This window comes from Anopheles ziemanni, chromosome 2 (genome assembly GCF_943734765.1).
Source record: "Anopheles ziemanni chromosome 2, idAnoZiCoDA_A2_x.2, whole genome shotgun sequence".
Lineage (NCBI taxonomy): Eukaryota > Metazoa > Arthropoda > Insecta > Diptera > Culicidae > Anopheles > Anopheles ziemanni.
The window spans coordinates 27,988,095-28,015,967 of record NC_080705.1 but is presented as its reverse complement, the minus strand read 5'-3'; the positions used below and the strand labels follow the sequence as shown (position 1 = coordinate 28,015,967).

Here is a 27,873-nt window from a genome sequence, read left to right as displayed (position 1 = left end):
AGGGCCCGGTAAATACAAACCGGACAAACAGTAGTCAACCGGTGCCGCCGACGAGCGGTCAGGCTAATTTCAGAGGTATAAAACATAACGGTCTTCAACTCGGGCTCGTTGGAGCCGCTTCTGCGCAGCCCGCGGCGGACGGCATGTTGATCACATTAGCGCTCTAAAGTGAGCTAATGATAGCACAAATTACGATCATTTCTGGACCGGCGATATTGTTCCAGATGCGCGATTGTTCACCGGTTCTCGTGATTCAGCACTCTAACCATCGGACGGTAAACAGAGTCGTGGTTTTTTTTCCCCTCCACAAACCCACGTGACAGATGGTCCCAGCAGGAAGTAGGCGACGATTTTTTGGTAGCTAACGCAGCTTTGCCATTTTAAAATGGGCTCTAATTTCCATCATGTGATTTTCGGATTTTTATTTTGCCAACAAGTTAATGAGGTTTAGTCAAATTAACACATCATTCATTGCTCTCTCTCTTTCTCTCTCTCTACCGTACAAATTTCCTTCCAGGCCCTGGATGATGGATCACGGCGGGGTCGACGAGGAGGCACCGATCGATCCGAGGCTCAAAAATCGAGCCTTTCCGGCCGACCAGGATTTCGAAGGTAGGTGTTAATCGTGGCACACAAACGGCCCATTCTAATCGAGTTAAAATGTGATCAAAACACGCCAACCGGGAAGCCCTTGCGCAGGGAAAAGGGGGTGTTGTGGGTCGTTTCTTCGAACGAGAATCCATTAAAACATATTTTGCACACGTGCCATGATCTCAACGTGCAATGATAGTGATGTTTCGGTGCGTATTTGCGTAGCTGGAATGCGGCCAATGCGTCAGAGAAACATGCGGTGCGTGCGGCATTATTGGATGGGAAAACGCATCTCTCGAACGGGTGAATTAAAAACGTTTCCCGCCGTTTCTCGAGGGGGTATAAAAAAAAGCCCGCCCGAGTTGTTTGAACGGAGCTTTTCACAGTGCCTGTATGATTGTTGTTACCTAACACGCGCAGAAGTGCGACGGCAGCACACATGCCCATCCCCCATCGTCCCTTTGAGCCCTCGGCAAACATCTCCATGGTGGATTGAGAGCTTGATAATTGTTAAATTTATCGAAAGCGAAATGTGTGCAGCAACTGGTGACAGCAACGATGGCGAAATGATTGGACGTCGAGAGCGGGCGCGTGTGCAACCTGGTTGACACGAGGTGGAAACTTCCCCATGCCCAACCTACTTTCGCCCACGAGGATGTCGTTCAATGAACCACACTCGCCTGGTGGAAAAACACGAGACACCCCGTTCAACAAGTCCATGAATAATGTCGAGTGATTTAGCCGATGGCCACCGGCACAAAGGTTATCGCAGAGCCCCGTTTAATAGGAGGAAAACTGCCCGTAGAGGCAGGGCAGCTGTATGCAAATAATGTTTGGAGCTTTTAATTGATGGACAATTTCTAGGGACCAAAACATGGAACGTGGGGGTCAGCATCGGTAGGGTGGTAATAATTAACGCCTCGTCAATCTATTTTTTTTTTTCCTATTCCAATCCTTTCAGGTCACCGAGCACACACCGTTTTCGTTGGCGTGCACATTCCGGGCTCCTCTAGGCGACACTCACAGCGACGCCGCCACAAGCACCACCAGCCGGGCCGCGACAATGGCGACAAAAACAGCGCCGGATCGGAATCCGATCGTCCTGGTAAGGGAACATTTTCCGGAATGTAATTTAAAACTCCTGCTCTTCTGTTCTGATGATTCGATTCGATTTCATGTGTGGGCTTCTATTGGAAATTAAATTGCAATATTAGTTACAAGTATCGGAATTGACACAAAATTACCTTCATTTTATTTTAAAAATTCTCCTCTCCACGGTTGGTTTAGCAACAATTCATATCACCTCCTAACTGTTTCTGCTATCTTCTTCCCGTAATGCCACCTTCTACAAACCTTCTGACTTCTGTCGTATCGCTGTATAGTTGTTCCGAAACCGCACATCGTCACACAACGAAGAATCAGCATCGTTGATGATGGCGAATCTTGTAAGATAGTGTGTTTTTCTGTGTTTCGCTTGCATATTAAAAAATAGTTTTTCATTTTGCATGGCCGGATGTATTATTTGAAATATTTTTAGCAACACTCTTTGCGGTTTTAAAATAAGATAATTTTTACAGTTTTTTTACTATATTTGAATCTTTTTCCTCTTTCTCTATGTATTTCATTTATAAAGAGGTAGTGGGAAATAAAATGGAAGCGATATGTATATTTTAAACCATTTCTATACCAAGACATTGCCACAAAGTAATTTTTACTGTGTCATCACACAAAATTACAAATTCAGCTATAAATTTTATCTTATTTTTTGCATAACTTTATTGACTAGTCTCAGTAGCAATTTTCTCAAGATTGACCAAAAGACGAATTTATTCTAATAAATAACTTTCTCATGTTTTTGCAACCATAATTCTACTGTTCACGCACAACGCACAATTCCATGTTGAAAAGTACAATTCACCATCATAACACCAAAACACATATTTTCCATTAAATGTGAGACATTGCCACTAAATAATTATTTTGTTATGCAAGTTATTGAACCCAACAGATGCATCACTCCTAATTTTCCCCCTTTACCAAGCTTGTTTAAAACAAGTTGAAACATATCTATTGTTTTATGAATAAAATTATAATCGCCTATGACTCCTTGATTCGATAAATTATACACATTCCCATTGCACGATCATAAACCATTGCACCCGCGTCTCTAACTGGCAGCTCGGCCAATAGACAGTAGTCATCACTCATTCGACACCATAGATAACCGCCCGTTATCGTCGCTATCAGCACGAGGGAAGCTTCATCAAATGGAAGCCAAACCAAAACCTAATTGAAACGATTACAGCGCCCATCAATTTCACTCCTCGGCTCCTCAGCACACACCCACTATCGCAGTGCACACAACATAATATAATTTATACTGAGCCATCTTGACACTTATTACACCCGAACCGGCCAGCTACCGGCTGTCATAACGGTCAAACTCCCGCCAGTCCCCCTCCCGGGACCTATGATAACACTGGCTGACGGTATTCGTTCGCGTCCGACACTGATTGTTTGTCTTGGCGGCCGGTTCGGTATCGTTTGAAGCTAGTTTGGGCAAAACAAACGGAACCGAACCGGACTCAGGGCGTTCGGTTGTGGCGTTTGTTTACGTTGAACTTTGATTGCTTCCTCGAGCCTTCCTGTCCAACCCCGCGTGCGGGTTTAGCTGATTAGTTTTATTTACTTCGTTTGGGGGTTTTCTTTTTCGAAATTCAAAAATTTTCCTTCTTTCTCGCAAATCCTCCACCAACACCAGTTACACCGCCTGCACAAAGGGTCCAGTTCATCCTGGGCGGAGAGGTCGGCGACGACGGTGGCCAGCACGAGTCGCACCCGCTGTTCTCGGAGATGGAGGAGCTGGTCAAGGAGGGCGACGAGATGGCCTGGAAGGAGACGGCCCGCTGGGTAAAGTTCGAGGAGGACGTCGAGGAGGGCGGCAACCGGTGGTCGAAGCCGCACGTGGCCACCCTCTCGCTGCACTCGCTGTTCGAGCTGCGCAGTCTGCTGCTGAACGGTACCGTGATGCTGGACATGGAGGCGACCAGTCTGGAGCAGATCGCCGAGCTGGCCTGCGAGAACATGGTCAACTCGGGCATGCTGCCCGTGGAGGCGCGGGAGAAGGTGATCGAGGCGCTGCTGAAGCGCCACAAGCACCAGCACGAGTTCGGCAGCAAGAAGAGCCGGCTTCCGCTCATCCGTTCGCTGGCTGACATCGGCAAGAACCACTCGTCATCGAAGAGTAAGTACGGGGGTGCGGGGGTACGATTCGAAGGTACGGTGTCACCGTGTCACTCTGTCCACCCTGGGTGTGTCTTTGTGTGTGTGTATTAGTACTTGCATCGGGAATTAGATTGGGTAGTGCCGCAAGACACAAAAAAAGCACCCAACGAAAGCAGGAACCTCCGGCATCACGCGATCACTGGGAATTTTGGGGATCAGATGGGCGGGAAGCCTACGGGTCGAAACATTGATTGATCAACTGTCTGTCAACGCACACGCTTGCCCTCTCCAGATATGCCACGCTCATCCACCAGCAAAAGCAGCATCGCGTCGGCCAACTCATTCCCTATGCACGTCGTTTCTTCGGCACCGTCGGGCATGCACGACGAGGACGAACCGGCGTCGTCGGCACCATCGCCCCATACGGCCCTGCTGTACGGTAGCAAGGACCAGCGGGGTCACTATCTCGCACTGCCCACAGGTACACAACCATCCCTTTTTGGCGCCCCAAAGCGCCTCCGTTCCTCCGCTCGCTCGTTCTGTTTTCCCAACTGTTTGGTGGTGGCTAAAGATGGAACAAGGCTCCTTAACCACGAACGTGCCTACGTTGTACCATATTGTACTGCTTGTATCGATTGATATGTCAAAAACGTGTCTGTAAGTATTTTCGTACCAATACCTGTACAAACACTGTTGCGCAGCTATTAAAAATACCCGCTTCAGGATAAATACAACATGGTGATGGGAAATTAATTTCCAACGTGAGATAATCTTATCTATTGCTAGATAAAATGGAAACAATTCAAATCCAATAAAAGTATTTTATGTTCATCAACTATCAAACGAATCATATTGTACCAACTGTAGAGCGCAACAAACACTTAGAGCAGTTTTCTACCACTAAAAACGAGCGCCAGAGACTTTTTCAATCATTATACCAACGTTCGTCTGGTGCGATATAACTCCAGTTGACTATTTCCCTTAGTTTTAATCCAATAAACTAAGATTAGAGCTAGCTGATCGAAAGCCAATCAAACTAAGCTATCACAAAACTATTTCAAATCTTTATTAAGCTCGTTCAATATTTTCTTTTGTGGAAAGCATTATTCCATATCTAGTTCAATACGTTTTGGGTGTTGATCGAGGCTCTCAGAATTTTATTTAAAAGCTTTTTTTCTCTCAACTGTGGAAAAATCAAGAGAATTACAACAAAGTTTCATAAATATGCGAAAATTATTTGCTCCCTAAGACCTCTAAATGGCTTTTTAACTACCAACGTATTCAAACACCAATTGACATGTTTAGAAACATAGCTTAACATAGATTTCGCAAATGCAAAACATCATTGAAATTAAATATCTCTCACTTCATAATAATTTGTGTACATATTGATGGTTAAGGAAAAAAGTGCGCTACAAACCACCAAATATGGCCCGAATGGAAGAGAGTATAAACGTAATTTTTGTTAGCTAATTGTAAATATTTACGCAAAATCCAAAATTTACCAGTCGCTCACGTCAAAGCGCAACTTCCATCACTCACTCGTGTCGGTGTGCCAATTTTCCCACACGCCGAACAAAACACCGTGCGCCTCCATTTACCACGTGTGACCTCAAAAGTGTTCGGGTATCCAGTTAGGTTAAAAGCTAGCTGACACCTTTCCACAGAACCGGTCCATTGCGGGCTGTCTACCTTCATCGTTTCGGTGGAAAATTAGAACCCCGTTTTAATGAGTGTATCTTCTCCGGTGGAACATTTGTGGTTCGTTAAAGGCCACTCTTTCAGGCCACGAAGTGTTGCGTTGAAAAGCTCATTTTATGGCGGGAAGGTGCGGGAAGAGAGTGTGAGGTGTCTCGTCCATCATTAGGCTGCCGTAGACGTGCGGCAACGTGGCAAGATGGATGATGATTAGTCGAAGAAAGGGCCTCAACCTTGTTGCATCCCTCGCAAGCGGGGAGGCGTCATCCGATCCTTATGCGTCCGACCCGTGTCTAGCCGTTTGGTGTTTGTCCGTTTCCCCGCTCGGTGGCAGCAGGTAGCACGAGCCTCCACGGTCGGTGTCTTATTTCCGTCAATATGCCATTGCCTCGGCACCATTGTGCGCCACGGTAAATAAAGCTTCTTCCCTCATGTCCGTTCTTTCCGATCCTTTATCACGCGGGAAACGCTAGGTGACATTTCCCCAACGGCTTCCCATGGCGGTGCAGGCAGCGGTACTGGAGCAGGTGGTGGTGGTGGTGGTGGTGCAAGCATCGCAGGACCGTCCGTTGGAGTTACCACCTGGTTCCATGCCGGTGCTTCGGGCGCTGCCGCCTCAACGAGTTCGGTCCCTGGAAGAGGTTTACAAAAATAGCTACTTTTTCAATTCGTTCTTTTCTCTTCTCCGTGTATATCTTGTTCTTTCTACTGTTCTTGGTGTTCGATTTCTTTGACTCTCCCTTTACAATCGAGTCTCTGCTGTGTGCTCTTCTATTTTCCTTTACTGGTAGATACTTACTCCTTCTTTCGTGTTTTTCTTTCCCACTTTTTTTACGTGGAATACCACTTTGGAATCGTGTTCTTACTGACTGTTAGCTGTTAGTCCTGCTCGAGTGCCATCACATACTACTGACCAGCTGGCTATCTGTCTTATAACTACTCAGTCAGCACCGATGGCCGATGGCAGCCACTTTAGAATGTTGCAGAAATGTTTCTCACCATTTGTCACCTTGCCTTTCTTTCTCACATCTCACCCCACATCCGGTGTACTATTTCATTGGCAAAAGGGCACCCCACCCGCCTTTTGGTCCATTGTGATAAATAGGAAACCATCACCATCGTCATCGGCATCTGTTTCACATTTGGTTTTTCGTCACACTCCCTCTTACGTCACACTTGATGAACCATTCACCATGTAGGTGTAATTTGTTACTCTCGGTGTTATATCAATGTAATGTTTTGCACCGCACAAGCCATCGTCATCATTCACCAACATTTGAGTCCATCTGCCAACAGCCATCAAAACGTTTCACACACTTGACATGAACGTTTTTCCATCTGAAACCATCGCCGTATTGCATTTTATTACAACGAATTGTTTGTGTACAAAAGTCAAGCTACCGCAAGCAAGTTTTGCAAAACACAGATTCATGATTGAGTGAAGACCTATGTTCCGTACCATGCATCAAAGTTCACTGAACACGTTAACTTTGGCACGTGCCTAGGTGTGGGTTTCACAAAAGCATAATTCAGTTGAACAAACAAGTAGCCTGAAGTTGAATGTGAAGTTGGAAAAATTACCAAAAACCAAATCATCCGTGAGATGTACAAACAGCACATAGATGATGGTGAAATCACAACACGGGACATTTTGAAGGGCACATATTTCAAAGCAAACATTCATTAGAAATCACATACACACATAGTAAACCATAGAGCATCGTAGAAGGTCTCATTCGATTTTTAATGTACTCACCGTAGCCGTAAGGGAACAGTTTAAAAATGTGTATTTTATTGTACTGGTGTTGGATGTGTGCTCGATGGCAAACGACGTAGTTTGCAACTAACTCTCATCCTCGTCTCGAGAGCTCGTAAGCTCGCCATAATCGTGCTCGGCCTGCCGCAAAACCTGTGTATTCAACCAAAACCAAAAAACCAAACACAACACTCTCTCCCTCTCCCTTCGTAATCCTACTTCCAGTTGAGGACCCAACGAATACTAACAGTCCACCGAATAGTGCTAGCAATGGCGGCAACCAGAACGCATCCAGCAACAAATCGGCCAACGGCAGCAACGGCAGCAAACACTTAACCGTGCCCGGAAAAGCCGCCGGTAAATGAACTCCCTCTCTATCGCTCTATCGTCACACGCCCCACACACACCTATCCTGTAGTCATGGATTGCAAAGAACTGTTGAAAACAAAAAAAAACCCAGGACACCATGCACGTTTCGTAGAGACCCGCACACCCACACGCACGCACAACTGAGTGTCATGCACAACGGGAGATACACGTCACGTAGAAGTCGTTTCCTTCGAGGATCCAGCAGCAGCATGGATTGAAAAGCTGGCGCTCGTTTTACTTTCGTTTTTTATTTCCGTATCACCATCGCAACCACTTACTCGAGGGGTTTTCAAGGCCCGCTTTGCAGATAGTAACAAACACCTGAGACCGTCCCGGCTTCCAAGGGGGGGGAAAGGATAAAAAATCCTAGCCTGGCCAAGTCAGCACATCGTTAGTTACTGGCATTTTTGCATCCCTGCCGCATCTGGTAGGATCGTACAGTTTATTCCGTGCCTCTCCCACCGTCTTCGCAGTCCGCATGGCCGCAAGGGTTGAAGCACAAATCAATAGTTTTTTTTTGCAACAGGGGTGTAAAAAATACATCCCTCCAGTTTGCACCGGAACAGCCGTAATTTCCCCATGCCAAATTGTTCTGACCCGGTTTCTGCCGGGACTAGTGAACCGACACGACACCAGACCGTTCGATGGGCTGCCATTATATCTCGGTATGACAGGTGGAAATCGTTTACAGGGCAGAACTATGCGTACCGGCATATGTGAGCCTCTAATTGGGTCAGATTATTGCCCCCACACCAAGCACGTTGTGATGCAAAAGGCAGCTAAGGATTGTTATTTAAAACGCAAATGGTTTATTTCCAGGAATTTGACTTTTTTTAATGGTTCAGACAGTCTTTTTTGAAAAGGATTTTACAGAACGTTTCTAACAGATGCAAAATGGTTTGCTAATTGTAACGTAATAACTAGGGAATATATGTGTTTCAGCCCAAATTGAATGAGTAGAGGTTGCTTCTATTACGAACCGAGATGACCAGCGTTACTACGTTAATTACTTGGGCTAACATTGATTGATTTTTTGTTCCTTTTAGTTTTGACAGCGTGTGAAATATTTTCCAATTTTTTGGATTTAAAAAAATGTAAGTAGGAAAAATCTACAAAACTATTTCTGATGAAAACTAGTTCAATATGAACATGTTTATTCATAGGAACAGTCAGACTGCTAATGACAGTAAAACTCATTTCAAAGAAGAAATGTGATTCTTTTGCATTCATAACTAAGATAAAACAACGACAGACAAACGAGAACCTTCAAGCTTAATGGCTATTATTTATCAATTATCAATTACATCCAATTTTTTTGTTCCAATTTTTTTTCCATTACATGGAAGGGGGATGAATACCCGCACGTATAATCCCAAGTAAAGCGTTTCGTGTTGTGAAATTAAGTAAAATATGTCGGAGAATTCAACATTTGTGGTTTTTATGATTTCAGTTTTCCAGCTCGCCGGTTTTGAACCGATCAAAACCGATTGTAACACTACCTCACATCAAACAAATCAACATCAATTGAGTCAGCACATTAACACTTTTTACAACTGCACTAAACCAAAAGTAAATGTTCTAGTAGTTTTAGAGATCCTAACACAATAACTAGTAGTAGTGTTTAATTTTAACATCCACCTCACATTTATGCATGTTTCACGTAATTCCAGTTTAAACACATCCTACTTAAAGGATAAAGCTTCCATTCTTCATAGGACCTCATACCGACCCGAACGGTCCGTAGTTTCGTGGTATTTTGTTCGAATTTTGTGCTCTTACTCTCTCTCTTGGTGTGTGCTATATATTTTACAACTAGCGACATTAGCCCCTGTAGCTTTCTACTGTTGTACAATTTTCTCGGAAAACAGAACATTCCTACGCTTTACCGAACGAACATCCAAACTCGTTCTCGTCAGTTCTCGAAAAGCTCGTCCCCGTGCGCTGTTCCCCGTTGGCTCGCATATGAAAATGGCGACGCTGACGCCGGAACTGGGGCCGATTTGGTGTTAAAATTACTCTACATTTGTTGTCGTCTTTTGTTCTTTTGCTTTCGGTGAAATGTGCCTCCCGCCCACCCAAAAGGAGAGCACATGAGCCAGAGCCCGAGCAGCGTGTCGATGCCGCGGAACACCAGCTCCGGCGAGCTGCAGAACGGCGAGCATAAGAGCAACACACACTTTATGCGCAAAATTCCCCCGGGTGCCGAGGCGAGCAACATTCTCGTCGGCGAGGTGGACTTTCTCGACAAAACGCTGTCCGCGTTCCTGCGGCTCAACTCCGCCTCGGTGATGGGCGACCTGACGGAGGTTCCGGTTCCGACGAGGTAAGCGCGAGAGGTTTAACTAATCCGTCCAAACTTTCACCGTTCTGGGTGCGATCTTCCCCCGCTCCAACACACACAGGTTCATATTTATCCTGCTCGGACCGCCCGGAAGTCATGGCAGCTTCCACGAGATCGGGCGCGCCATGGCGACGCTGATGTCGGATGAAATTTTCCACGAAGTCGCGTACCGGGCGAAAAAGCGGGAACACTTGCTGGCGGGAATTGACGAGTTTCTGGACGCCGTCACGGTCCTCCCGCCCGGGGAGTGGGATCCGTCGATTCGCATCGAACCACCGGCCGCCATACCGTCACAGGAGGTTCGCAAACGACCGCCGGAGAAGAACCCCAAGGAGGAGGTCGACGAGGAGCTGGAGGAGCAGAGGCAACGCGAGGAGGCGGGTCTGTCCCGAACCGGGCGCCTGTTCGGAGGGTTGGTCAACGATCTGAAGCGCAAGGCCCCGTTCTATCTGTCCGACTTCAAGGATGGCCTGTCGATGCAGTGCGTCGCGTCTTGGATTTTCCTGTACTTCGCCTGCCTGTCGCCGATCATCACCTTCGGCGGACTGCTGGGGACGGCCACCGGGAACAACATTGCCGCGATGGAGTCGCTGGTGTCCGGGTTCGTGTGCGGCATCGGGTACGGGTTCTTCTCCGGCCAGCCGCTGACCATTCTCGGATCGACCGGGCCCGTACTCGTCTTCGAGACGATCGTGTACGAGTTCTGCCTGCAGGTGGGCTGGGACTACTTGACGTTCCGCTTCTGGATCGGCACCTGGATATCGATCATCCTCGTCATTCTGGTCGCGGTCGATGCGAGCGCGCTCGTGTGCTACATCACGCGGTTTACGGAGGAAAACTTTGCCTGCCTCATCGCCGTGATCTTCATCTACAAGGCGATCGAGAACGTGTTCCACATTGGGCAGGACTACCCGATAAATATGGCCGGCGGGAAGATGGACTGTGCCTGCCTTCCACCGGCGGGTCAATCGCTCACACCGGAAGCCGTACACCAGTGGGCGCAGTATGGTATGCGGACGTGCAAGGTTGGTACAGTACAAACGCTGATTGTTGTGCAAAGAACCTTTACTTTCTGTAAGTCATCCCGAAAATATTAGTTCTTCGAAAAACAAACGGAATAAGCTTGATAATTTTTAAAAATTCTGCAAATTGTATCCTATATTTTTCAAATATTTTTCTTTGATCGTTGGATATTTGGAGAGTCGTTCCTAAATTTAATATTTTACTGAGCTCAAATGTAGCTTCAATTCTGTTTTAATTTAATCATTTGAATATGTCACATGGTCATTCATTAAAAAAGGTCTAAAGATTTGGGGGAAAGGACAATTATTTAAGCTTTTGGTTTTTGGGAGGATTATGTTAAGCCCCTCTTATAGCTCGTCAAATGAAAATCGTTTAATTTAACGAAAATAAGAAGTTTTTCAGCATAAGGAGATTAATTGCAGACAATTTGTAGAACCATTAAACACGCTTCCCTTTAAGGGCTTCTTCACACTAGAATCCAAATAGCGGTCACTTTCACTGCTATGAAATTTCAATTATTCGTCTTTTCAAAATTATGTTTTCAATGGTTTTCTTGCTAATCCAAAGCTACATCTAGGACAATGGAGACTTTTCTGTTCGACCAGTTGCGAGAATCAAACTGACATAGCCCGAATGTCTTTAGTGGTCATTTTGACCGCTCTTTTTAATACGCTTTAACTTCATCATGTTGGATGATTTTTTAATTCCGTAACCGGTTGTTATAGTATATTTTTTAAATATTTTATAGCGGGGTTTTTTTTTTCTCTTTGACGCACCTCCTTCACTCCATTTGCGTTCTCTCCTTCACTCCATTTGCTCGTGGCGAAGCAAAAAAGATCGCATTTTAGTTGTTTTAAACTTAAATTTTTCAAAATGTTTAACGTGAATCAAAAAAAATTGAGCGCTAGAAAGTGAATACGTTGAGTTACCTTTAAAAAATAACTACATATTTTAACGATAACCAAATAATGCATTGAATATCCTCGATTAGACACTCAACGGAACACTGGTCGGGGCCGATTGCGACAAGCCGGAGTACGTGTCGGACGTCTTCCTGATGTCGATCGTGCTCTTTCTCGGCACCTACATCATCTCGGTCATCCTGAAGGACTTCAAGAACGCACTGTTCTTCCCGGCCGTCGTGCGCCAGTTCATCAGCGACTTCTCGGTCACGATCGCGATCTTCTCGATGACGCTGCTCGACTTCTTCACGCACATCGCCACCCCGAAGCTGGACGTGCCGAACGAGTTCAAGCGCACGATACCGACGCGCGGCTGGCTGATCATGCCGTTCCACGAGGACAACCCGATGTGGTCGTCGGTCCTGGCGCTCCTGCCCGCCCTGCTCGGCACCATACTGATATTCATGGATCAACAAATAACGGCTGTGATAATCAATAGGAAGGAACACAAACTCACCAAAGGTTGTGGCTACCATCTGGACCTGTTCGTGCTGTCCTGTCTCATACAGATCTGCACCGTCATGGGCCTGCCATGGTGAGTTACCACCCCATACACGACGACTCCCTTGGTGATCCGTTAACCGATTCCGCCTCGCCGACAGGTTCGTTGCTGCCACCGTGCTCAGTATTAATCATGTCAATTCGCTGAAGAAGGAATCGGAAACGGCCGCCCCCGGCGAGAAGCCACAGTTTATTGGGGTGCGCGAGCAGCGTGTCACGCACATACTGATCTTCCTGACGATCGGCTGCTCGGTGCTGCTGACGCCACTGCTCTCCCACATTCCCATGCCGGTGCTGTACGGCGTGTTCCTCTACATGGGCGTTTCGGCGCTCAAGGGGCTCCAGTTTTTCGACCGGTTGCTGATCATGTTCATGCCCGCCAAATACCAGCCGGACTACATGTTCCTCCGACAGGTTTACACCCCCCCAAACCGAGGTGAAGGGACTCTCCTTTCTATACATCTGTCTTTCCTCCCGTGTAACAGGTTCCGATCAGACGCGTCCATCTGTTCACCATCATCCAGCTGGCCTGCTTCGTCGTCCTGTGGCTGATCAAGTCCTTCTCGATCACCTCGATCCTCTTCCCGCTGATGCTGGTGGTGATGATCGGCGTGCGGAAGTCGCTCGACTACATTTTCACCAAGCGCGAGCTGAAGATCCTGGACGACATCATGCCGGAGATGACCAAGCGCGCCCGGGCGGACGACCTGCACCAGCTCGAGGATGGCGAGGTGGGATTCTATCGACGTCTGCTTGGCTGCTGTATCGGTGGCAAACCGGCACAGCAGCAGCCCGTCACCACGATCAGTGTGACTAAAGTGACCGAACAGACGAACAAATCGAACAACACCACCAACCCCGATAGCTAGTAGACCGTTCCACTTTCCCCCGTGTTCTCGACACGTGTTACGCCTTTGTTAGCTTCCGATTTGTTTTGCTTCCACCCACTAGCTCTGGCCAGTTCGGAACGCCTCGGGCTTCAAACGTTACCGAGTGTGGTAGTATTTCAGTAACCCCCCCTAACGCAGCTTGTATTTTAGTGCTCCTCCTAGTGCAATTCGCGTGTTATGAAACGCTAGTAAAACAGTACATTCCGTTAGTTAATTTTATCGCTTCATAGCTATAAGTATTTAAGATTTATCCCCCCCGCACTCGCCCTTACGTTTGATTAACTTATGCACTTTAAATCCCCTTTTATTCTTACTATACGCAAATCTACTAGGCTTTCCTCGATTTTAACGCTTCCCTCTCTGCAAACTTTATTTCCTATTTTCCCATTTAACAATTTGTACCAAATCTAACGATGCTTTTAATAATTCATGAACACAAGTATACCAACAAGAAAAACTACAACAAAAATTCGCAAAATCTGGACATCAATGGAAAACAATAAAGAAACGAACAGTCCCACATACACATATACCGTTGGTACACCAATTTTTAATTTTAGTATGATTTTTAAAATTTCGTAAAACGAACACGACGGATGATCAGTGCATCATTTAACGCTTCCAACGAACCCTACCATAAGCTGTTTAATATCATGCAATTATTTGATCTATGATTTAAGTTAGTTAGTTTGGTTCATTTCTGTAATATAGTAGCTAAGCATTACACTGAATAAACAACCCGCATCACCTGAAATTTATGTTCCATTTTGATTTATTTCCCCCTATTACCCTATCGACAACGTATCTCTCGCAGTTGCACGGTTTTTTTTGTTGTTATTTTTATGTACATACTATTAAACTAAGCTGATGCAGATTCTAGTTTAAACAGTAATCCGAAATACGATATCCCATCCCGTTGAACTATATTGCACCAACGGCTTCAAAATTCCGCTACTAATGATTGTAAATTAGCTCCTTAAAGTTACATTGAATGTATCTATCTAACCAGTTGGACGATAATGTTTTCCCCATCGTGAATAATTATGAGACATTTTCTGCATTCTAAATTTTAGAATGCAAAGTATTAAACTGCCCAAAGTAATAAATAATGTGATCACCTATTTCTCTGGGATGTAGAAAAACAGTTCCAGAACTTAAGGCACCTTTTCGATGTTTTTTACGTTAGTTACGAGCACCGAACACACTACAAAGGAAAATTAATTCATTCTACTCAATGCTTCCGTTGTCCCACTCTCTAGCTTGATCGTTTAACTTTGTCTGTTTTCTTTTCTTGGCAGGAAAACCGTACTCTACTAACTGCACAGCGAACACAAATCATCGTTACCAATCACTAGACTCCCGAGAACTTTTCTCCTCTTTGGGAGAAGATAACAAATGTTTGATTCGTGCATGCACTTTGTTACATTTTATTGTTTGCATATTGCGAATGCTTTCTGACCTCTGACTCTAACTCTCTCTATGCTTGCAAAGTTATCGCTTTGTTGCCGACTATTTTTGAACACTATCCACCGCCATTAATTGCATGGCAGCTTTGACCGAGTGCACCGAAAGTTTCCCCAAAGAAAAGCATAGTGGAAACAGAACGTAAAACTACACTCCCGCCCTAACCAACCTTCACACTTCGGACTTCGGTCAAGTCAAGTCAACCCCCGACCCCAGCAGATCCACCATTGCGAACATTGCAATCTGAACACCGTTTCCGTTGAAATCGTCCCTCCCTGCAGGACTCGGGACAACATTCCGCCGACAATCTGCAGCTGCCACTGGAGAACGGGACGCTCAACGAGAAGGCCAAAATCAACATATCCGAAGAGGTGAACCGGACGACGATCTGGAAGCAGGTCAACGACTGCAACGTGCTGTTCACGAAAAAACCGACCACGCAGTCGGGTGATCGTCAGAAATTATCGCAACAATTGTAAGTCGATGGTGGTGCGGAAGGTCCTTGTGGTTTTTGGTTCTCTAAAGCGAAAAATCTTTTCCACATTTCACTACTCTTTCGCAGATTAAAAACTAGTGAAAACGAAAAAAGACTGTCCACTATGCGCGAGGAGGATGAGGTGGATGAGCAGGGGCGTCAATTAAGTCACCAGAAAAAGACACAGGTCTAAGCATTTTTCGCGATCTGCACGCGCTGGCATAAGTATGGGTGTATGTGTGTGTGTGTATGCATGTATGTGAGTGTGCGTTATCAAAGTACAGTGTGCGTTGAGTACTAACAGAAATGTCGATCGCACTATTTTCACACTTTTCCCCTCACATTTAAAAAACCACGTGAAGAAACCCCGCGCTAAGAAACAAACTTAAATTCCGGAACATAGTAACACTCCAATGGCGTATCCGTGCGCGCTCGCAGTACAACATCAGAATGGACAGAAGATACACGAATCACTCGCCACTCGACTTCCAGAACCACTGCAGCCCACCACTCCAAGCACTTACACTAACGTCTCCCCGTTGTGTTGTGAGTCCATCCATTGTGCCCTCTCTGCTCGTCGTATCGTTATCGTATGTCGAATGTGTGTCCCGCGGTTGGCGGAAGTGTACATGCATAATGCATCCTGTGGATGGTCCGTAGTTAGAAGGCGAATGCGGCGTACCGCTAGTAGACAGTATACGTCTAAAAGCATCATTGGACACGCTTGGTTGCGCTAGTGGTAGTATGTGCTCGAGAAAACGGAATAGAAGTAGGCCATTTGTTGTGAACGTTACAGCTTCGGTAGTTTAAAAAAACACCATGTTCAAAACATTAACTAACTTAAAATTGATTTATGTAATTCGGTTAAAATATCGTCCCAAAACAACTAGAAAATGTTTTATGCAATAGTCGTTACTTCAAGGATACGTTAAGGCATGCACATCATGTATGAGCCCGCACAATTACACACAATATTTTGCCGGTTCAAAGAGAATAGGTCTTAATGAGAATAATGTTTTACCTAGTAAAGAATTAAATAATATCATACTCATAGCATGAAAGTAGCTTGGCAGTTAAAAAAACCTTTATCGATTGCTTTCACCACAGTCAGCTACTGGAAGCCCACGCCACGTGTAGCTTGCTTGGATAGATCATCCCTATTATTTTTCCTTTAACCATTGAACACGATCATCATAGTTACCCATGCCGTTACACTCGTAATAACTGGCTTAGAAACAGTCACCGGACGCTACTGTAATACTGCGCGTTTATGTATTTCTGCTTCGACCGTAAAACCGCCACGGTACGTTTTACTAAAACTGGTCAATCAATCATCAACCAATTATTGCAGAAAATGAAGCGAGAGTTTTGGATGAATTCGCGATCCGGCAGCAGCAACGGTCGTGGTGTCAATAGCAATTGCAGCAATCCCGGTGGTGGAACGTTCGCTTTCCCGGGGGGATGCGGAGGCGATAGGGCTTCCGAAACGAGGGTGTGAAGGAGTGTTTTAGGAATAGGTTAGGTGGGGCGGGGAACCGAGGTAACAAACCTCGTTGGTTTACTGTGCAGGGTATAAGGAAAGGCTGACGAAGGAAAATGCATGTACTTATCGATCTCTCCGACCGAACGTTGTTGTTGAGCCGAATGGAAGAAGCATTATACTTCTAATACAAGACAAACAGAAGATTTACCCGGGTAAGAGGCACCCTCCGTCGTCGTCGATTAGTGGCCGAACCACAAATAGACTAATTTCCACTAGACAAATTACTAACATTATACCCCTTTGGTGAAGGATTTTTTAAAAGGTGGACAATTTACAAACCAACAAACGACATTCAGTGGGCAACCAACCCGACACACCATTCGACAATTGTGAGGCATAGCATTTTTATAGGATTTAAGTAAATTGAAAAAAAATAAACTGTTGGATATTCCACCAAATTGTCCCCCGTAGCAGGAATGGAGTTATGTGAAAGTAATTTAAAAAAAAATAAAGTACCACATTATAACTATTCCATTTACAACCTATGCCATCAGAGTCGCTGTGTTGACTGAGAGAGTGTTCGCTTTTTCGTTTTAGCACCGAACGTCGTGTCGAGTGTTTGATATATTTCGCTTATAATACGTTTACAGCATATAATCTTAGCATGACGAAAACAAAACTATGTACAAATTCATGGGGGTAAGGGGGGGAACGACACCAAGTGCCTACGGATTTAGTTCTTTTTCTTCTGCTTCTTATCTACGGCCAACCCCTGCGAAACCTGATAGTCGTGCACCAGCTTCTCCTGCACCTCTGGCATGCAAGGCGAGTACCGGCTGTACTCCATACTGAACTCGCCCTTACCCTGCGTGCTCGAGCGCAACTCACCGGCGTACCCGAACATATCGTTCAGCGGAACCTCGGCGTACACCGTGAACCACCCTTCGGCACCCTCGGTGCCGGTGATGATACCGTGCCGTTTGTTCAACTGTCCAATCACCGTACCCTGAAACTCCTCCGGGGCGGTCACCTCCACCATCATGACCGGCTCGAGAATCTGCCAGCTTCCGTTTTCGAACACACTCTTGAGTGCACCCTGGGCCGCCAGCATAAACGCCAGCTCGCTCGAGTCGACAATGTGATGCGCACCATCCTGCAGTCGGAACTTAATGCCGGATAGCTTATGCCCGGACAGCAGACCCTTTTCCGCCATCTGCCGGAAGCCCTTCTCGATACCCGGGATGAACTGTTTCGGCACGTTCGTGCCCATCGTTTCATCCACGAACTCTACCAACGTGTTCTGGTGCGGTGGTAGCGGCTCTAGCACGCCGGTAACCCTACCAAACTGTCCCTGACCACCCGATTGCTTCTTGTGCAGGTAGTCAAACTCGCACGGCGCGATGAGCGTTTCACGGAACGCCACCTTCGGTTTACCGAGCGTTACCGGGCAGTTGTACTCGCGCTCCATCCGCTGGGCGTAGATTTCCAGATGCAACTCACCCATGCCCGACACGAGCGTCTCCTTGATGTCCGGATCATACTCAAAGTGAAACGTGGGATCTTCCTTTGTGAAGCGTGCGATCGCTTTGGCGAAGTTGTCGCGATCCTTCGAGTTGTTCGGTTTGATCGCCATCGAGACGACCGGATCGGGCACGAAGATCGATTCCATCGAAAGCTCCAGCTTTGGGTTCGTCACGAACGTATCGCCCGAGGCACAATCGACACCGAACAGGGCAAATATATCGCCCGCGTACACCTCGTTTACGTCCTCCATTTGGTTCGAGTGTAGCCGAACCAGTCGCGCCAGACGGATCTTCTTGCCCGATCGCGAGTTGTAAATGTTGTCGCCCTTCCGCAACACCCCCTGGTAGCAGCGCAGGTAGGTAAGCTGTCCGAAACGTCCCGCTTCCAACTTGAAGGCCAACCCCACGAACGGTTCCTTTCCGTCTCGGGCCGGGTTAAGGATAACCTTCTGTGCTTCCTGCTCTTTCTTCTCTACCAGTGCAATATTCTCCACCTCGCCCGGGTGTGGCAAGTAGTTCAGCACGGCGTCCAGCAGGGGTTGAACACCTTTGTTTTTCAGCGCCGTACCCACGAGAACCGGCGTGAAGGTGCGCTTCAGTGTCGACCTCCTAATTGCACCCATAATATCCTCCACTGTGGCTTCCCTTTCCTCCAGAAACAGCTCACCGATTCGCTCATCCACGTTCGATAGATGTTCGATCAGTTCCTGGCGCCGTTCGGCACTCTCCGTGCGCATATCGGCAGGGATTTCATCCTCTCGGATCTTCAACCCATACGGCTCCTCAAAGTATAGCGCCTTCTGTTTGACCAGATCGATCACACCCTTGCAGTTACTCTCAACACCGATCGGTAGCTGCACGAACGCGGCATTGTGGTTCAACTTGGAGCGCATCTGTCCGAGCACACGGTACGGGTTTGCACCGGATCGATCGAGCTTGTTAATGAACCCCAGGCAGGGTACATTGTAACGCTTCATCTGCCTGTTCACGGTAAGCGTTTGACTCTGCACTCCACCGACACTGCACAGCACCAGGATGGCACCGTCGAGGACACGCAGTGCGCGCTCTACCTCCACCGTGAAGTCCACGTGTCCGGGCGTATCGATGATGTTGATGTTGTGATCCTTCCAGATCGTATACGTTGCAGCCGATTGGATGGTGATACCTCGCTGCCGCTCCAGCTCCATCGAATCCATCGTAGCACCGACGTTATCCTTGCCCTTCACCTCGTGCATTTCCTTGATGCGGCCAGTGTAGAACAGGATACGCTCGGTCAGCGTCGTCTTACCACTGTCGATATGCGCCGAGATACCGATGTTACGAATCTTTTCTAGCGGTTTGTGCTCCGCGAAAGTCGCATGGCTGGAAAACGATTTCACATTCTAATAGTGAAATAAAAAATGAATAACCGCATGTAAAATTATGTAACGTGCTCCACCGGAATGGTTTCCTTTACCTCCAGGAACGTTTTCGCGGCCGCCAGACTGCATCGTGATCTGATCAGATTACTAATGGTCATCGTACACTCCCCGAACTGCCGTTCTGGTAAAACTATTTAAAACTGCGTTTATTTTACGCAATTTGTGATAATTCCACAACACCCGGCACAGAAGGACTGCAAAATGCGCTTGTCTGTTTTTGACAGATATTGACATTGGCAACAATAACACACTGCCCGGTGAAAAGTATGCCTCGAATTGGGGTCACATTGGCATGGAGTTTATATTTTCACTGGACCTGTAGGAATAACATTTTTTTATATTTTGTGTGAAAAATATTAAAATTATCCTTCTGATAATTTCAATTTTTCAATAAAAACGTAGAACGTTCAATGGATTGCTTAGAACAAAAAGAAAACGAAGTTTTTGTTCTCATGAAAAACATCGAATTTTAGCGACAAGAATTACGGAAGAGTCTTTGTTGCACAGAGTTATCATTCTTTAAAAGACCTTTCATTTGAGGAGTATGGCGCTAAAATTGGGCAAGCCACTAAAAAGTTATTAAAAATTAGTTGCTTTAGCCATTAGTTATGACCAAGATTTTTGAAGCTCCAGCGGAAAGTGAGTCAGCTGAGCTGGTCAATTGTGAATTGTCAACAGCGATTGAAGCATAGCACAACATTCTACTTTCCTAAACATTTACCACACTGTGCAGATTTGTGTTGCCTTCTGGTTGCACAACGAATAGCTTGCTAAGTTTATCGTGATCGTCAGTATAAATACTCCTTTTTTATACCATTCGTTTCATTTGTGAATGCGCCTATCGCTGATAAGGTTCGCAAGAATGGTTGTGAAACATAAGGTCACTGGATACGAGGAGTTTACCAAGCTGGCGGAAAGTTTGGAAAGCAGCGGCGAGCCGGTCCATATCTTGTTCACCGGGAGCAAGGACGAAAATGGGGAAAGCTGGTGTCCGTACTGCGTCAAGGGTAAGTCTTTTTGTTCGCCGGGGAAAAAATAGGTGGACTACAGTGATCCACCTAAAGTGATTAGTTCTATCACAAACAATTCATTGATAAGATAAAAGATGTACAACTCTCGACGCCTCCCGACTCGAAATTACACAAAGTAATTTAAATATCATTCCTTTCCAATCAAATTGTTCGTTTCAGCCGCACCAGTAGTGACGAAGGCTCTGGAAAATGCGCCGGAAAAAAGTCATTTCATAACGGTTGAAATTGAGCGTCCATTGTGAGTATTACGGGCGGTGATAACACAAGTTGTGCTTTGTCATCGGACACACTTGAGCTGTCTCTCGGTGATGTCATGGACCATTAATCATTAAACTCGTTGCATTGCAGCTGGAAGGATCAAAACTGTCCCTACCGTAAGGATCCCCGAACCCATCTGGTGTTTCTTCCAACCCTGCTGAGGTGGCGATCGCCCCAGCGCTTGGATGGTTCTCAGTGCGCCAATGAAGATCTGGTAGACATGCTGTTGCAGGATGAAGATTAAAGGGAGAAGAGAAGCACGTGTGCGCCCCATGTTTCCGTAGCCGTTGGAATGAAGGATTTTATTTGCAATATTATTTTCCCCCGAGGTCTCCCTGTTTCAGGAAGAGCAAAGGAGCGTATTGGTCAATATTATAATGTGTTTTTTAGAGCTTGTCTTTTCTACTCAACCAATAAATATTAAAAAGTGAAGTACATACGTGGTAATTTTCCCAAATACTCTATGACACCCTCTCAATTGCACTTCCTACCAATTTCCCTGCCTAATAATTACTCTTATACTTTTTTATCTCGATCATTATCACATGAATGTTTACCAGCTGGGCCCGAGCGTTCGGTGTGAGCAGCTTGTAGAACTTGTGATAATACTGTACGAGCTGTGCCAGCGCCAGCTGCAACAGCTGCGAACCGGTGACCAGCGAGGGAAAGGACAGAAATACCTCCCGGTTCAGATCTTCCAACGATTTCTTCCAGTTGGCGGAAAAGTTTGCAACCAGCTGCAACGATCGCCGCTCCTGCCGTTTAAGCTCCTCTGTCTGCTCCTTGTCACGCATCTGTTCGCAGTCTTTCACGAACTGAATGATGCCCCCGAGGTGCGGGGCAAGGATCTCTTCCACGTACTCCGCACTGCGCGTGCTGAGCAGTTCACGGAACGCTTCCGCTTCCTTCGAGTTGTCACGCGTGCGCTCCATCAGCACACCGAGCACCAGGTCGTAGTTGTTGATCAGGTAAATTAGCTGCTCCTTGCGGGTGGTGAAGATGGCGGCCATGCGCAGCATGAAGCACTTTACCTCCTCCTGAAGTTCTAGCAGCAGATGGCTGACCAGCTCGTTGGGGAAGTTCTCCGAAATCCCAACGATGGCGGCCGAAAACTCGGCATAACGGCGGGTGATCTTATTTTGGAACGAATTTTTCTCAAATTAACCAGTGCGTCCTTACGAGATTTATGATCGATACTTACATAGTGGGGACCAGTTTCTTTGGGAAATTTGGTTGGATCACAATCGAGGATGCTTTGAATATTCATTCGAAACACCTGCTCGAACCGTGGCCATATGACCGCTTGAAGATTGTCCCAGTACCTTGAATTGTAAATAGGACAATCAAAACGATTTTCGAGGATCACAAGGAGTGGAAGGAAATCTATGGAAGAATCCATACTTGTCCAATGCCGGAACACATCTTTTGTGGCACATCAGCTGATACCGTAGGCACAGTTGAATGCAAAGAAAGAGAGCTATCGTGTCGTAGCAATCCTGAACATAGGTTTCTAAATTTTTCTGCAAAATATAAGAGGACGTTTTATAATATTCAACGGGAACTCCACTCGTAAGCTTACAATTAAAAGAGCAGTCGTTTTTCCCATAATCTGATTGAAGAGCTCCTGCGCCTGTTGGCCGCGTAGAATGAAGAACTCCGTCACGAACAGATACTCCCGGCAGGCGTTGTCGACCAGGGCGTACTGTTCCGAGCGGAACAGTGCTTCGTAGGCATAGCGGGATTTTTGCTGCGCATGGGGCACGATTATTGGGGCCTCTAGCTGCTGATTAAGTACGTCACCACGATCACCGATGGAAAACACTGTGCTCTTGTTCTTCAGCGAACTCGCCTTCGAAAATATACTCTTCGGAACGGAATCATCCAATCCCATCAGATCGTCCTTCGAGACGGCTTCCTCGAACTTGAGCGCGGCCAGTCGGGTCGAGTAGCTTTTGAAGTAGCTGTAGTAGATTTTTCCCATGGTGTCAACGTACTCGTTGCAAATTTCCTGCGCCACCACGCGCTCGTTGGACAGGATGAACTCAAAGAAAAACTTGTACTTCAACATCGCATTCTGCGGTATCTGGTAGTTGGCCATCGGTTTGCGGAACTTGTAGATCTGCTCCATCAGGTAGAGCCGCAGTTTACTCATCGCTTTCACTTTCAGCTTCTGCAGCACGTCGCTAACGTCCTGAGAGGATTTGGATTCTTTAAAGTTAAGCTCCTTCATAAGATTGAGCTTGTGGTTTAGCTCATTCAGGTGGTTCATGAATTCCTTCTCCGTCACCGGGCTGTCCATGATGGTGGCCACCATTTCCTCCGGCACCGCCATGTCTTCTACGAACTGTGAGATTTGTGCCCGGATCGACTGACGGTTGGTGAGCTGAACCGACATCGAGACCGATTTCTTCTGCAGCGACGTTATCTCGGTGCTGATGTTGTTCAGAGCGCCCTGTATGTCCATCAGCATCGACTCCATCCGCTCGAGGATGTTCGATGTGCTGCCAATCTGGTAGTGCAGGTTGGCAATGTTCTGGCTCTCCTTGATGTAATCGTCGATGGACCGATTTTCGACCTCCTTAAATTCCTTTTCGATCTGAGCCGAATACTGCCGCAGGTCGGTTCCCGTTTTGAGAATTTCCTGCACCTCGTCATCTTCTATTTGCTCGCTGATCAGTGCGGCCTCTGCCATTGTGTAGCGTTTATATAATTACGCTAAAATACACCCAATAATTCTAGCGTATGTTACTTTCTTCCGTGAACAATCAAAACACATCTGAACAATAATTTGTCATCTGGAATGACACTCTACGGCTACGTAAACAAAACAGAAAAAGGGACAAATGTCAATTGCGATGTTTTTGCTGCATGAGCACCGTCGTTTTGCTGCATGGTCTTTTTTTCTCAAATGAATTTGACTTTTTGTCGTATAATTTGCAAGGTTCAACAAGTAGAAAATAGTTTTAAATAAAATTGAAACGATTTTATTCTTGTTAGAAACATAAAACTTCTCAATAACATAACAGCAACAGAAAAGATTTGAATACCATTTTGCTGTGTTCATTGTCAAACCGGCTGTCAGAGAACGATTGCCGATGGCACGTGCAACTTTGTTTACGTTTCAATCAGCACAATTTCTTCAAAGAATAGTTCTCAGTCGTATATTCATCATCTCGAGGTCTGAAAAGCATTCCACTGCCAGAAAAATGGACGAGAAAGGCGATGGCAATGCAATGCTAAAAACCATTCGCGAAGGCAGTGCCGAGATTCTCCTGGCCGATCATGTGTTCTACAATCCGGTGCAGGAATTCAATCGCGATCTGAGCATATGTGTCCTTAGGACGTTCTCCAGGATATTTCAACGTGAAAAGGAAGAGGAACGTAAAAGCAAAGATCCTTCATACGCTGCACCGAACGGAGAAGCTTCGCTACAGGCAGGCGTTAAACATGAGGTATGTTATCGTGCTTTAACCGGCTCTTCAAGTCTACTCTAAATGCTTTATCTTCTTATCAGAATGGACTCCGGATACTGGAAGCGCTTTCCGCGACCGGATTGCGTAGCATACGGTATGCGAAGGAAATCCCTGGTGTGAAAGAGATCATTGCCAACGATTTATCTAAATCGGCGGTTGAATCGATCGAAAAGAATGTTAAGCAAAACAATATTGAGCATCTAATAACGCCGAGTTTTAACGACGCAATGTAAGTACAAGCAAAACCCCCGAACGTGAGTCGGAACCTGATTAGCTCAACGGCTCGACATTGCAGGACGCTGATGTACATGTCAACGAAACCGGACAAGCGTTTTACGGCAATTGATCTCGATCCCTATGGACACCCGACAAGGTTTCTGGATGGGGCCGTACAAAGCATTGAGGACGGAGGATTACTTCTAATCACTGCCACAGATATGGCCGTGCTCGCTGGAAACTCACCGGAGGCATGCTATGTTAAATACGGTTCTGTACCTCTTAAAACGAAAGCATGTCACGAGTTTGCGCTACGCATTCTGCTTCGCTGCATTGAAACGACGGCAACCCGATACGGGCGGTACATCAAACCGTTGCTCAGCATATCGGCCGATTTTTATATTCGGGTTTTCGTCCGCGTCTACACTGGGCAGTACGCGTGCAAGAAAAGCAGTAGCAAGCAGTCTATGGTGTTTCAGTGTACCGGTTGTGAGGCCCTTACCCTTCAACCGCTCGGTGTGCTTAAGCCTAATCCCACCGAAGCCAATCCTCAGCAAATAAAGTTTGGCACACCGACGGGCCCGTTCGTCGGGAGTCGGTGTGAGCACTGCAATCACCAGCACCACATGGGAGGACCGATTTGGTCTGCACCGATGCACGATGAAGAATTTCTAACTGAACTGATGCACACGCTTGAGCAGGAAGAAGCGAAACGTCTGACTACGATCCGGCGCATCTATGGAACGCTTGCGGTCATTGGGGAGGAGCTGCACGATGTTCCGCTCTACTACACGCTGGATCGCATGTGCGGAATATTGAAACTGGAATCGATCGGTATGCTCAAACTGCGGTCGGCCCTGCTACACGAAGGCTACCGAGTGTCGTTCTCGCATGCTAGCAGGACGTCCATTAAAACAGATGCCCCCGTGGGTGTGTTGTGGGACATACTTCGCTGCTGGCACCGAATACATCCTGTTAAAGAAGAACGATTCCTGGAGAACGTTCCCCTAACGGCTATCCTGTCGAAGCAACCGGCGAAAGAATACAACATCGAAGACATCCACCCGCAGGCGAATCCAACGAGCCGGAAAGAATCGCTTTCACGCTTCCCGGAAAATCCCGCCGCTCATTGGGGCCCGGGCACTAGGGCGATGCAGATGTGAGCAATTTTTTTCTATTTAATTTATTCAACCTTTCCTCAACTGCTTTTATTTCTCTCCATTCCCTAGGTTAAGCGATAATAAAATGCTTAAAAGTACGCAAAATCAGAACAAGCGGAAACAAAAGCGTGAGCAAAAGGAACGCAGCGACACCGATGTCGAGGAAAACGATGTCAAGGCTGAGGCTAGTAACTCGCCTGAACGAAAGGTACCCAAAACGGTCAGCACGGAAGGGTAAAATACGGTATCGTCAATTTAAAAGAATGTCATGTGTGAGGAATGTTGCCGACTCAACGGTTACTAGGTTCGAAAAATCGATTAAACATTCTACGCATTCCTATGCACACGGCGGCAGGGGGAATAGTATCGTGCAAGCATAAAACGGTGCGATAACTGAGCATGCTGCGTTACGAGTTACATCTGTGACTGTGAAAAGTACATTTAACGACAGAAGATTTCGTAGACGTGTTTAAAATTTCTATTAAAAGGAATACATTTTTAAAACATTTATTGTTTCGAGTTGTTTTTGGAGAAATCGAAAAAAAAACACTATGGTGCTGAAGGAACGTGAAACATCGCTGAAGCGGGAAAGAAACGAAGAGCACATACCCTGTATCGATGGGGAAGGCAGCTACCGTAAGGATTTACCTGTTCCACCGAAAACGCATTCGTCGAAACGTTGGTCCGACTCGTTGCCCCCGAACGAGCGGGTGTTTTACCACCAAACATTGAGTTCCGCCCGCCGAGCGGCGCATTTTGTTAATCACGCGTAAGTACAAACTAAAACTCTTCCATCCTATTTTGCGGCTTTGGATAATGGAGTTCTTTACATTTTATGCTGATAGAAACATTCCTCTAGACTCATTGGACATCAACCTTGCCGCTCAGTACAACCACTCGGATGATCTTTTCCTGGGCAAAAACGACGTCGTTCTTCAGGAGGAAACGCTTGGCCGGAGCACGTTTCGTCGTCTTCGGAACACGCGCGATCTCAGCCCGGAGAAGATCATCCCACTGAAACACCCGTTGCTCGTTGGTGGTTTACGAGAAAAGGCATCACCGAACAGCGTGAAGCTCATGAATACCGGACCGCATACACCGCTCACAAACCCGGGCTATTCGCGCCAAACAGGTGATGGAAACTTCTTCAATTACTAAAAACATCCGCAAAGTTAACATTGTTACAAATAAAGCTTAAATTTTCTTTTGGACAGAAAGATAGACAAAACCAGTTGTTTTTGGTGTCACTTGATTTTATTTATTTGCATCCTCCGCAACAGCAGTGGTTGTGAATGGGAAACACAACCCTCTTTCAAATAAGTTTAGTGAAGTGGTCACAGGTCACTGAATTAGTGTGTACATATTAGAGACACGAATAAAGTCAAAACCATGTCGTTGTTTTATATCAAAATTATAGTTTAAGAATCCTATTATCGGAAACAAAATCTAATATTACATCCAAAGTCCATGCAGCATTTTTTTAATGCCCGATTGAACATAATTATCGAAACTAACGCAGCGCATTTTGTCATACGTAAAACTTTTTACGGATTATACAGCACATTTCAAACGTTCTTAGTGAACTCATTTTAGAAACAAAAAGGACGTGCAAGCATTTTCAACTCATGTGAGAAAAGGAATATGTGGCTGAAGACACATAAAAAAGCGAATTCACATTTCAATCAATGCTTTGGATGGCTTGAAAATGATAAAGAACTTACACTCAGTAAAGAAATGTACCCTAAAATCCACAAAATATGTTACTCAAGCATCCTTAAAAATGCTCAATTATTTCATAAACTTCTTATGTACTTTACTATGTTTACTACAAATTATGTATGTCAGCTCCTTTAACATTTCCTAGTGGAAATAAATTCAATTAACCTAGATGTTGTAAGAACTATCTTCCTTTTTTTCCTTTTGGGGCCACGCGGCGTGATTCCTAACACTCACCTGTTATTGATTGCTCTCGCTTTTCCTTCCCACGATGATTTCAGATGAAGATAGAATACG

The 27,873-nt window shown here is 46.0% G+C and overlaps 6 protein-coding genes across 7 annotated transcripts; 4 read left to right on the top strand and 2 right to left on the bottom strand.

Annotated features, from left to right (window-relative positions):
* The first annotated feature begins 524 nt into the window (after window positions 1–524).
* Window positions 525–14,711, top strand: LOC131281393 (sodium bicarbonate cotransporter 3). 2 transcript variants are annotated; one of them, XM_058310722.1, is made up of 10 exons: window positions 525–612; window positions 1,553–1,696; window positions 3,353–3,835; window positions 4,109–4,297; window positions 9,722–9,962; window positions 10,042–11,005; window positions 11,995–12,500; window positions 12,568–12,880; window positions 12,952–13,197; window positions 14,655–14,711. In XM_058310722.1, exons 1-10 carry the CDS (start codon window positions 525–527, stop codon window positions 14,709–14,711), a joined length of 3,231 nt encoding a protein of 1,076 aa, XP_058166705.1. The 2 variants fall into 2 exon arrangements, with proteins under 2 accessions (XP_058166705.1, XP_058166704.1); XM_058310721.1 differs by lacking the exon at window positions 14,655–14,711 and having other exon boundaries at window positions 12,952–13,335.
* Window positions 14,712–17,487: 2,776 nt separating this feature from the next.
* Window positions 17,488–19,892, bottom strand: LOC131286110 (elongation factor G, mitochondrial). Its single transcript, XM_058315001.1, has 2 exons — window positions 19,758–19,892; window positions 17,488–19,683 (listed from the first exon to the last, which is right to left on the bottom strand). Exons 1-2 carry the CDS (start codon window positions 19,818–19,820, stop codon window positions 17,512–17,514), a joined length of 2,235 nt encoding a protein of 744 aa, XP_058170984.1. The 5' UTR covers window positions 19,821–19,892; the 3' UTR covers window positions 17,488–17,511.
* Window positions 19,893–20,419: 527 nt separating this feature from the next.
* On the top strand, window positions 20,420–21,483 carry LOC131282254 (thioredoxin domain-containing protein 17). The gene is made up of 3 exons (XM_058311668.1): window positions 20,420–20,729; window positions 20,913–20,991; window positions 21,102–21,483. Exons 1-3 carry the CDS (start codon window positions 20,555–20,557, stop codon window positions 21,253–21,255), a joined length of 408 nt encoding a protein of 135 aa, XP_058167651.1. The 5' UTR covers window positions 20,420–20,554; the 3' UTR covers window positions 21,256–21,483.
* Window positions 21,284–23,703, bottom strand: LOC131282251 (vacuolar protein sorting-associated protein 52 homolog). Its single transcript, XM_058311664.1, has 4 exons — window positions 22,591–23,703; window positions 22,413–22,531; window positions 22,213–22,333; window positions 21,284–22,144 (listed from the first exon to the last, which is right to left on the bottom strand). Exons 1-4 carry the CDS (start codon window positions 23,701–23,703, stop codon window positions 21,515–21,517), a joined length of 1,983 nt encoding a protein of 660 aa, XP_058167647.1. The 3' UTR covers window positions 21,284–21,514.
* Window positions 23,704–24,162: 459 nt separating this feature from the next.
* On the top strand, window positions 24,163–26,098 carry LOC131293321 (tRNA (guanine(26)-N(2))-dimethyltransferase). The gene is made up of 4 exons (XM_058321401.1): window positions 24,163–24,463; window positions 24,526–24,713; window positions 24,780–25,859; window positions 25,930–26,098. Exons 1-4 carry the CDS (start codon window positions 24,218–24,220, stop codon window positions 26,096–26,098), a joined length of 1,683 nt encoding a protein of 560 aa, XP_058177384.1. The 5' UTR covers window positions 24,163–24,217.
* Window positions 26,099–26,411: 313 nt separating this feature from the next.
* Window positions 26,412–27,018, top strand: LOC131282252 (cilia- and flagella-associated protein 276). The gene is made up of 2 exons (XM_058311665.1): window positions 26,412–26,629; window positions 26,706–27,018. The coding sequence occupies exons 1-2, from the start codon at window positions 26,412–26,414 to the stop codon at window positions 27,016–27,018; spliced, it is 531 nt and encodes a 176-aa protein (XP_058167648.1).
* Window positions 27,019–27,873: the final 855 nt, after the last annotated feature.

Bases quoted from the DNA above. Each gene is read 5' to 3' on its own strand.
- LOC131281393 (XM_058310721.1), top strand. From the start codon at position 525: ATGATGGATCACGGCGGGGTCGACGAGGAGGCACCGATCGATCCGAGG. The intron at 4,298-9,721 runs GTACACAACCAT...CCCACCCAAAAG, and splicing joins CTATCTCGCACTGCCCACAG to GAGAGCACATGAGCCAGAGC. The intron at 11,006-11,994 runs GTTGGTACAGTA...ATCCTCGATTAG, and splicing joins ATGGTATGCGGACGTGCAAG to ACACTCAACGGAACACTGGT.
- LOC131286110 (XM_058315001.1), bottom strand. From the start codon at position 19,820: ATGACCATTAGTAATCTGATCAGATCACGATGCAGTCTGGCGGCCGCG. The intron at 19,684-19,757 runs GTAAAGGAAACC...TTTCACTATTAG, and splicing joins CCGCGAAAACGTTCCTGGAG to AATGTGAAATCGTTTTCCAG.
- LOC131282254 (XM_058311668.1), top strand. From the start codon at position 20,555: ATGCGCCTATCGCTGATAAGGTTCGCAAGAATGGTTGTGAAACATAAG. The intron at 20,730-20,912 runs GTAAGTCTTTTT...TGTTCGTTTCAG, and splicing joins GTGTCCGTACTGCGTCAAGG to CCGCACCAGTAGTGACGAAG. The intron at 20,992-21,101 runs GTGAGTATTACG...GTTGCATTGCAG, and splicing joins GTTGAAATTGAGCGTCCATT to CTGGAAGGATCAAAACTGTC.
- LOC131282251 (XM_058311664.1), bottom strand. From the start codon at position 23,703: ATGGCAGAGGCCGCACTGATCAGCGAGCAAATAGAAGATGACGAGGTG. The intron at 22,532-22,590 runs GTAAGCTTACGA...TATATTTTGCAG, and splicing joins AAACGACTGCTCTTTTAATT to AAAAATTTAGAAACCTATGT. The intron at 22,145-22,212 runs GTAAGTATCGAT...TTCCAAAATAAG, and splicing joins AAGAAACTGGTCCCCACTAT to ATCACCCGCCGTTATGCCGA.
- LOC131293321 (XM_058321401.1), top strand. From the start codon at position 24,218: ATGGACGAGAAAGGCGATGGCAATGCAATGCTAAAAACCATTCGCGAA. The intron at 24,714-24,779 runs GTAAGTACAAGC...TCGACATTGCAG, and splicing joins CCGAGTTTTAACGACGCAAT to GACGCTGATGTACATGTCAA. The intron at 25,860-25,929 runs GTGAGCAATTTT...TCCATTCCCTAG, and splicing joins GGCACTAGGGCGATGCAGAT to GTTAAGCGATAATAAAATGC.
- LOC131282252 (XM_058311665.1), top strand. From the start codon at position 26,412: ATGGTGCTGAAGGAACGTGAAACATCGCTGAAGCGGGAAAGAAACGAA. The intron at 26,630-26,705 runs GTAAGTACAAAC...TTATGCTGATAG, and splicing joins GCGCATTTTGTTAATCACGC to AAACATTCCTCTAGACTCAT.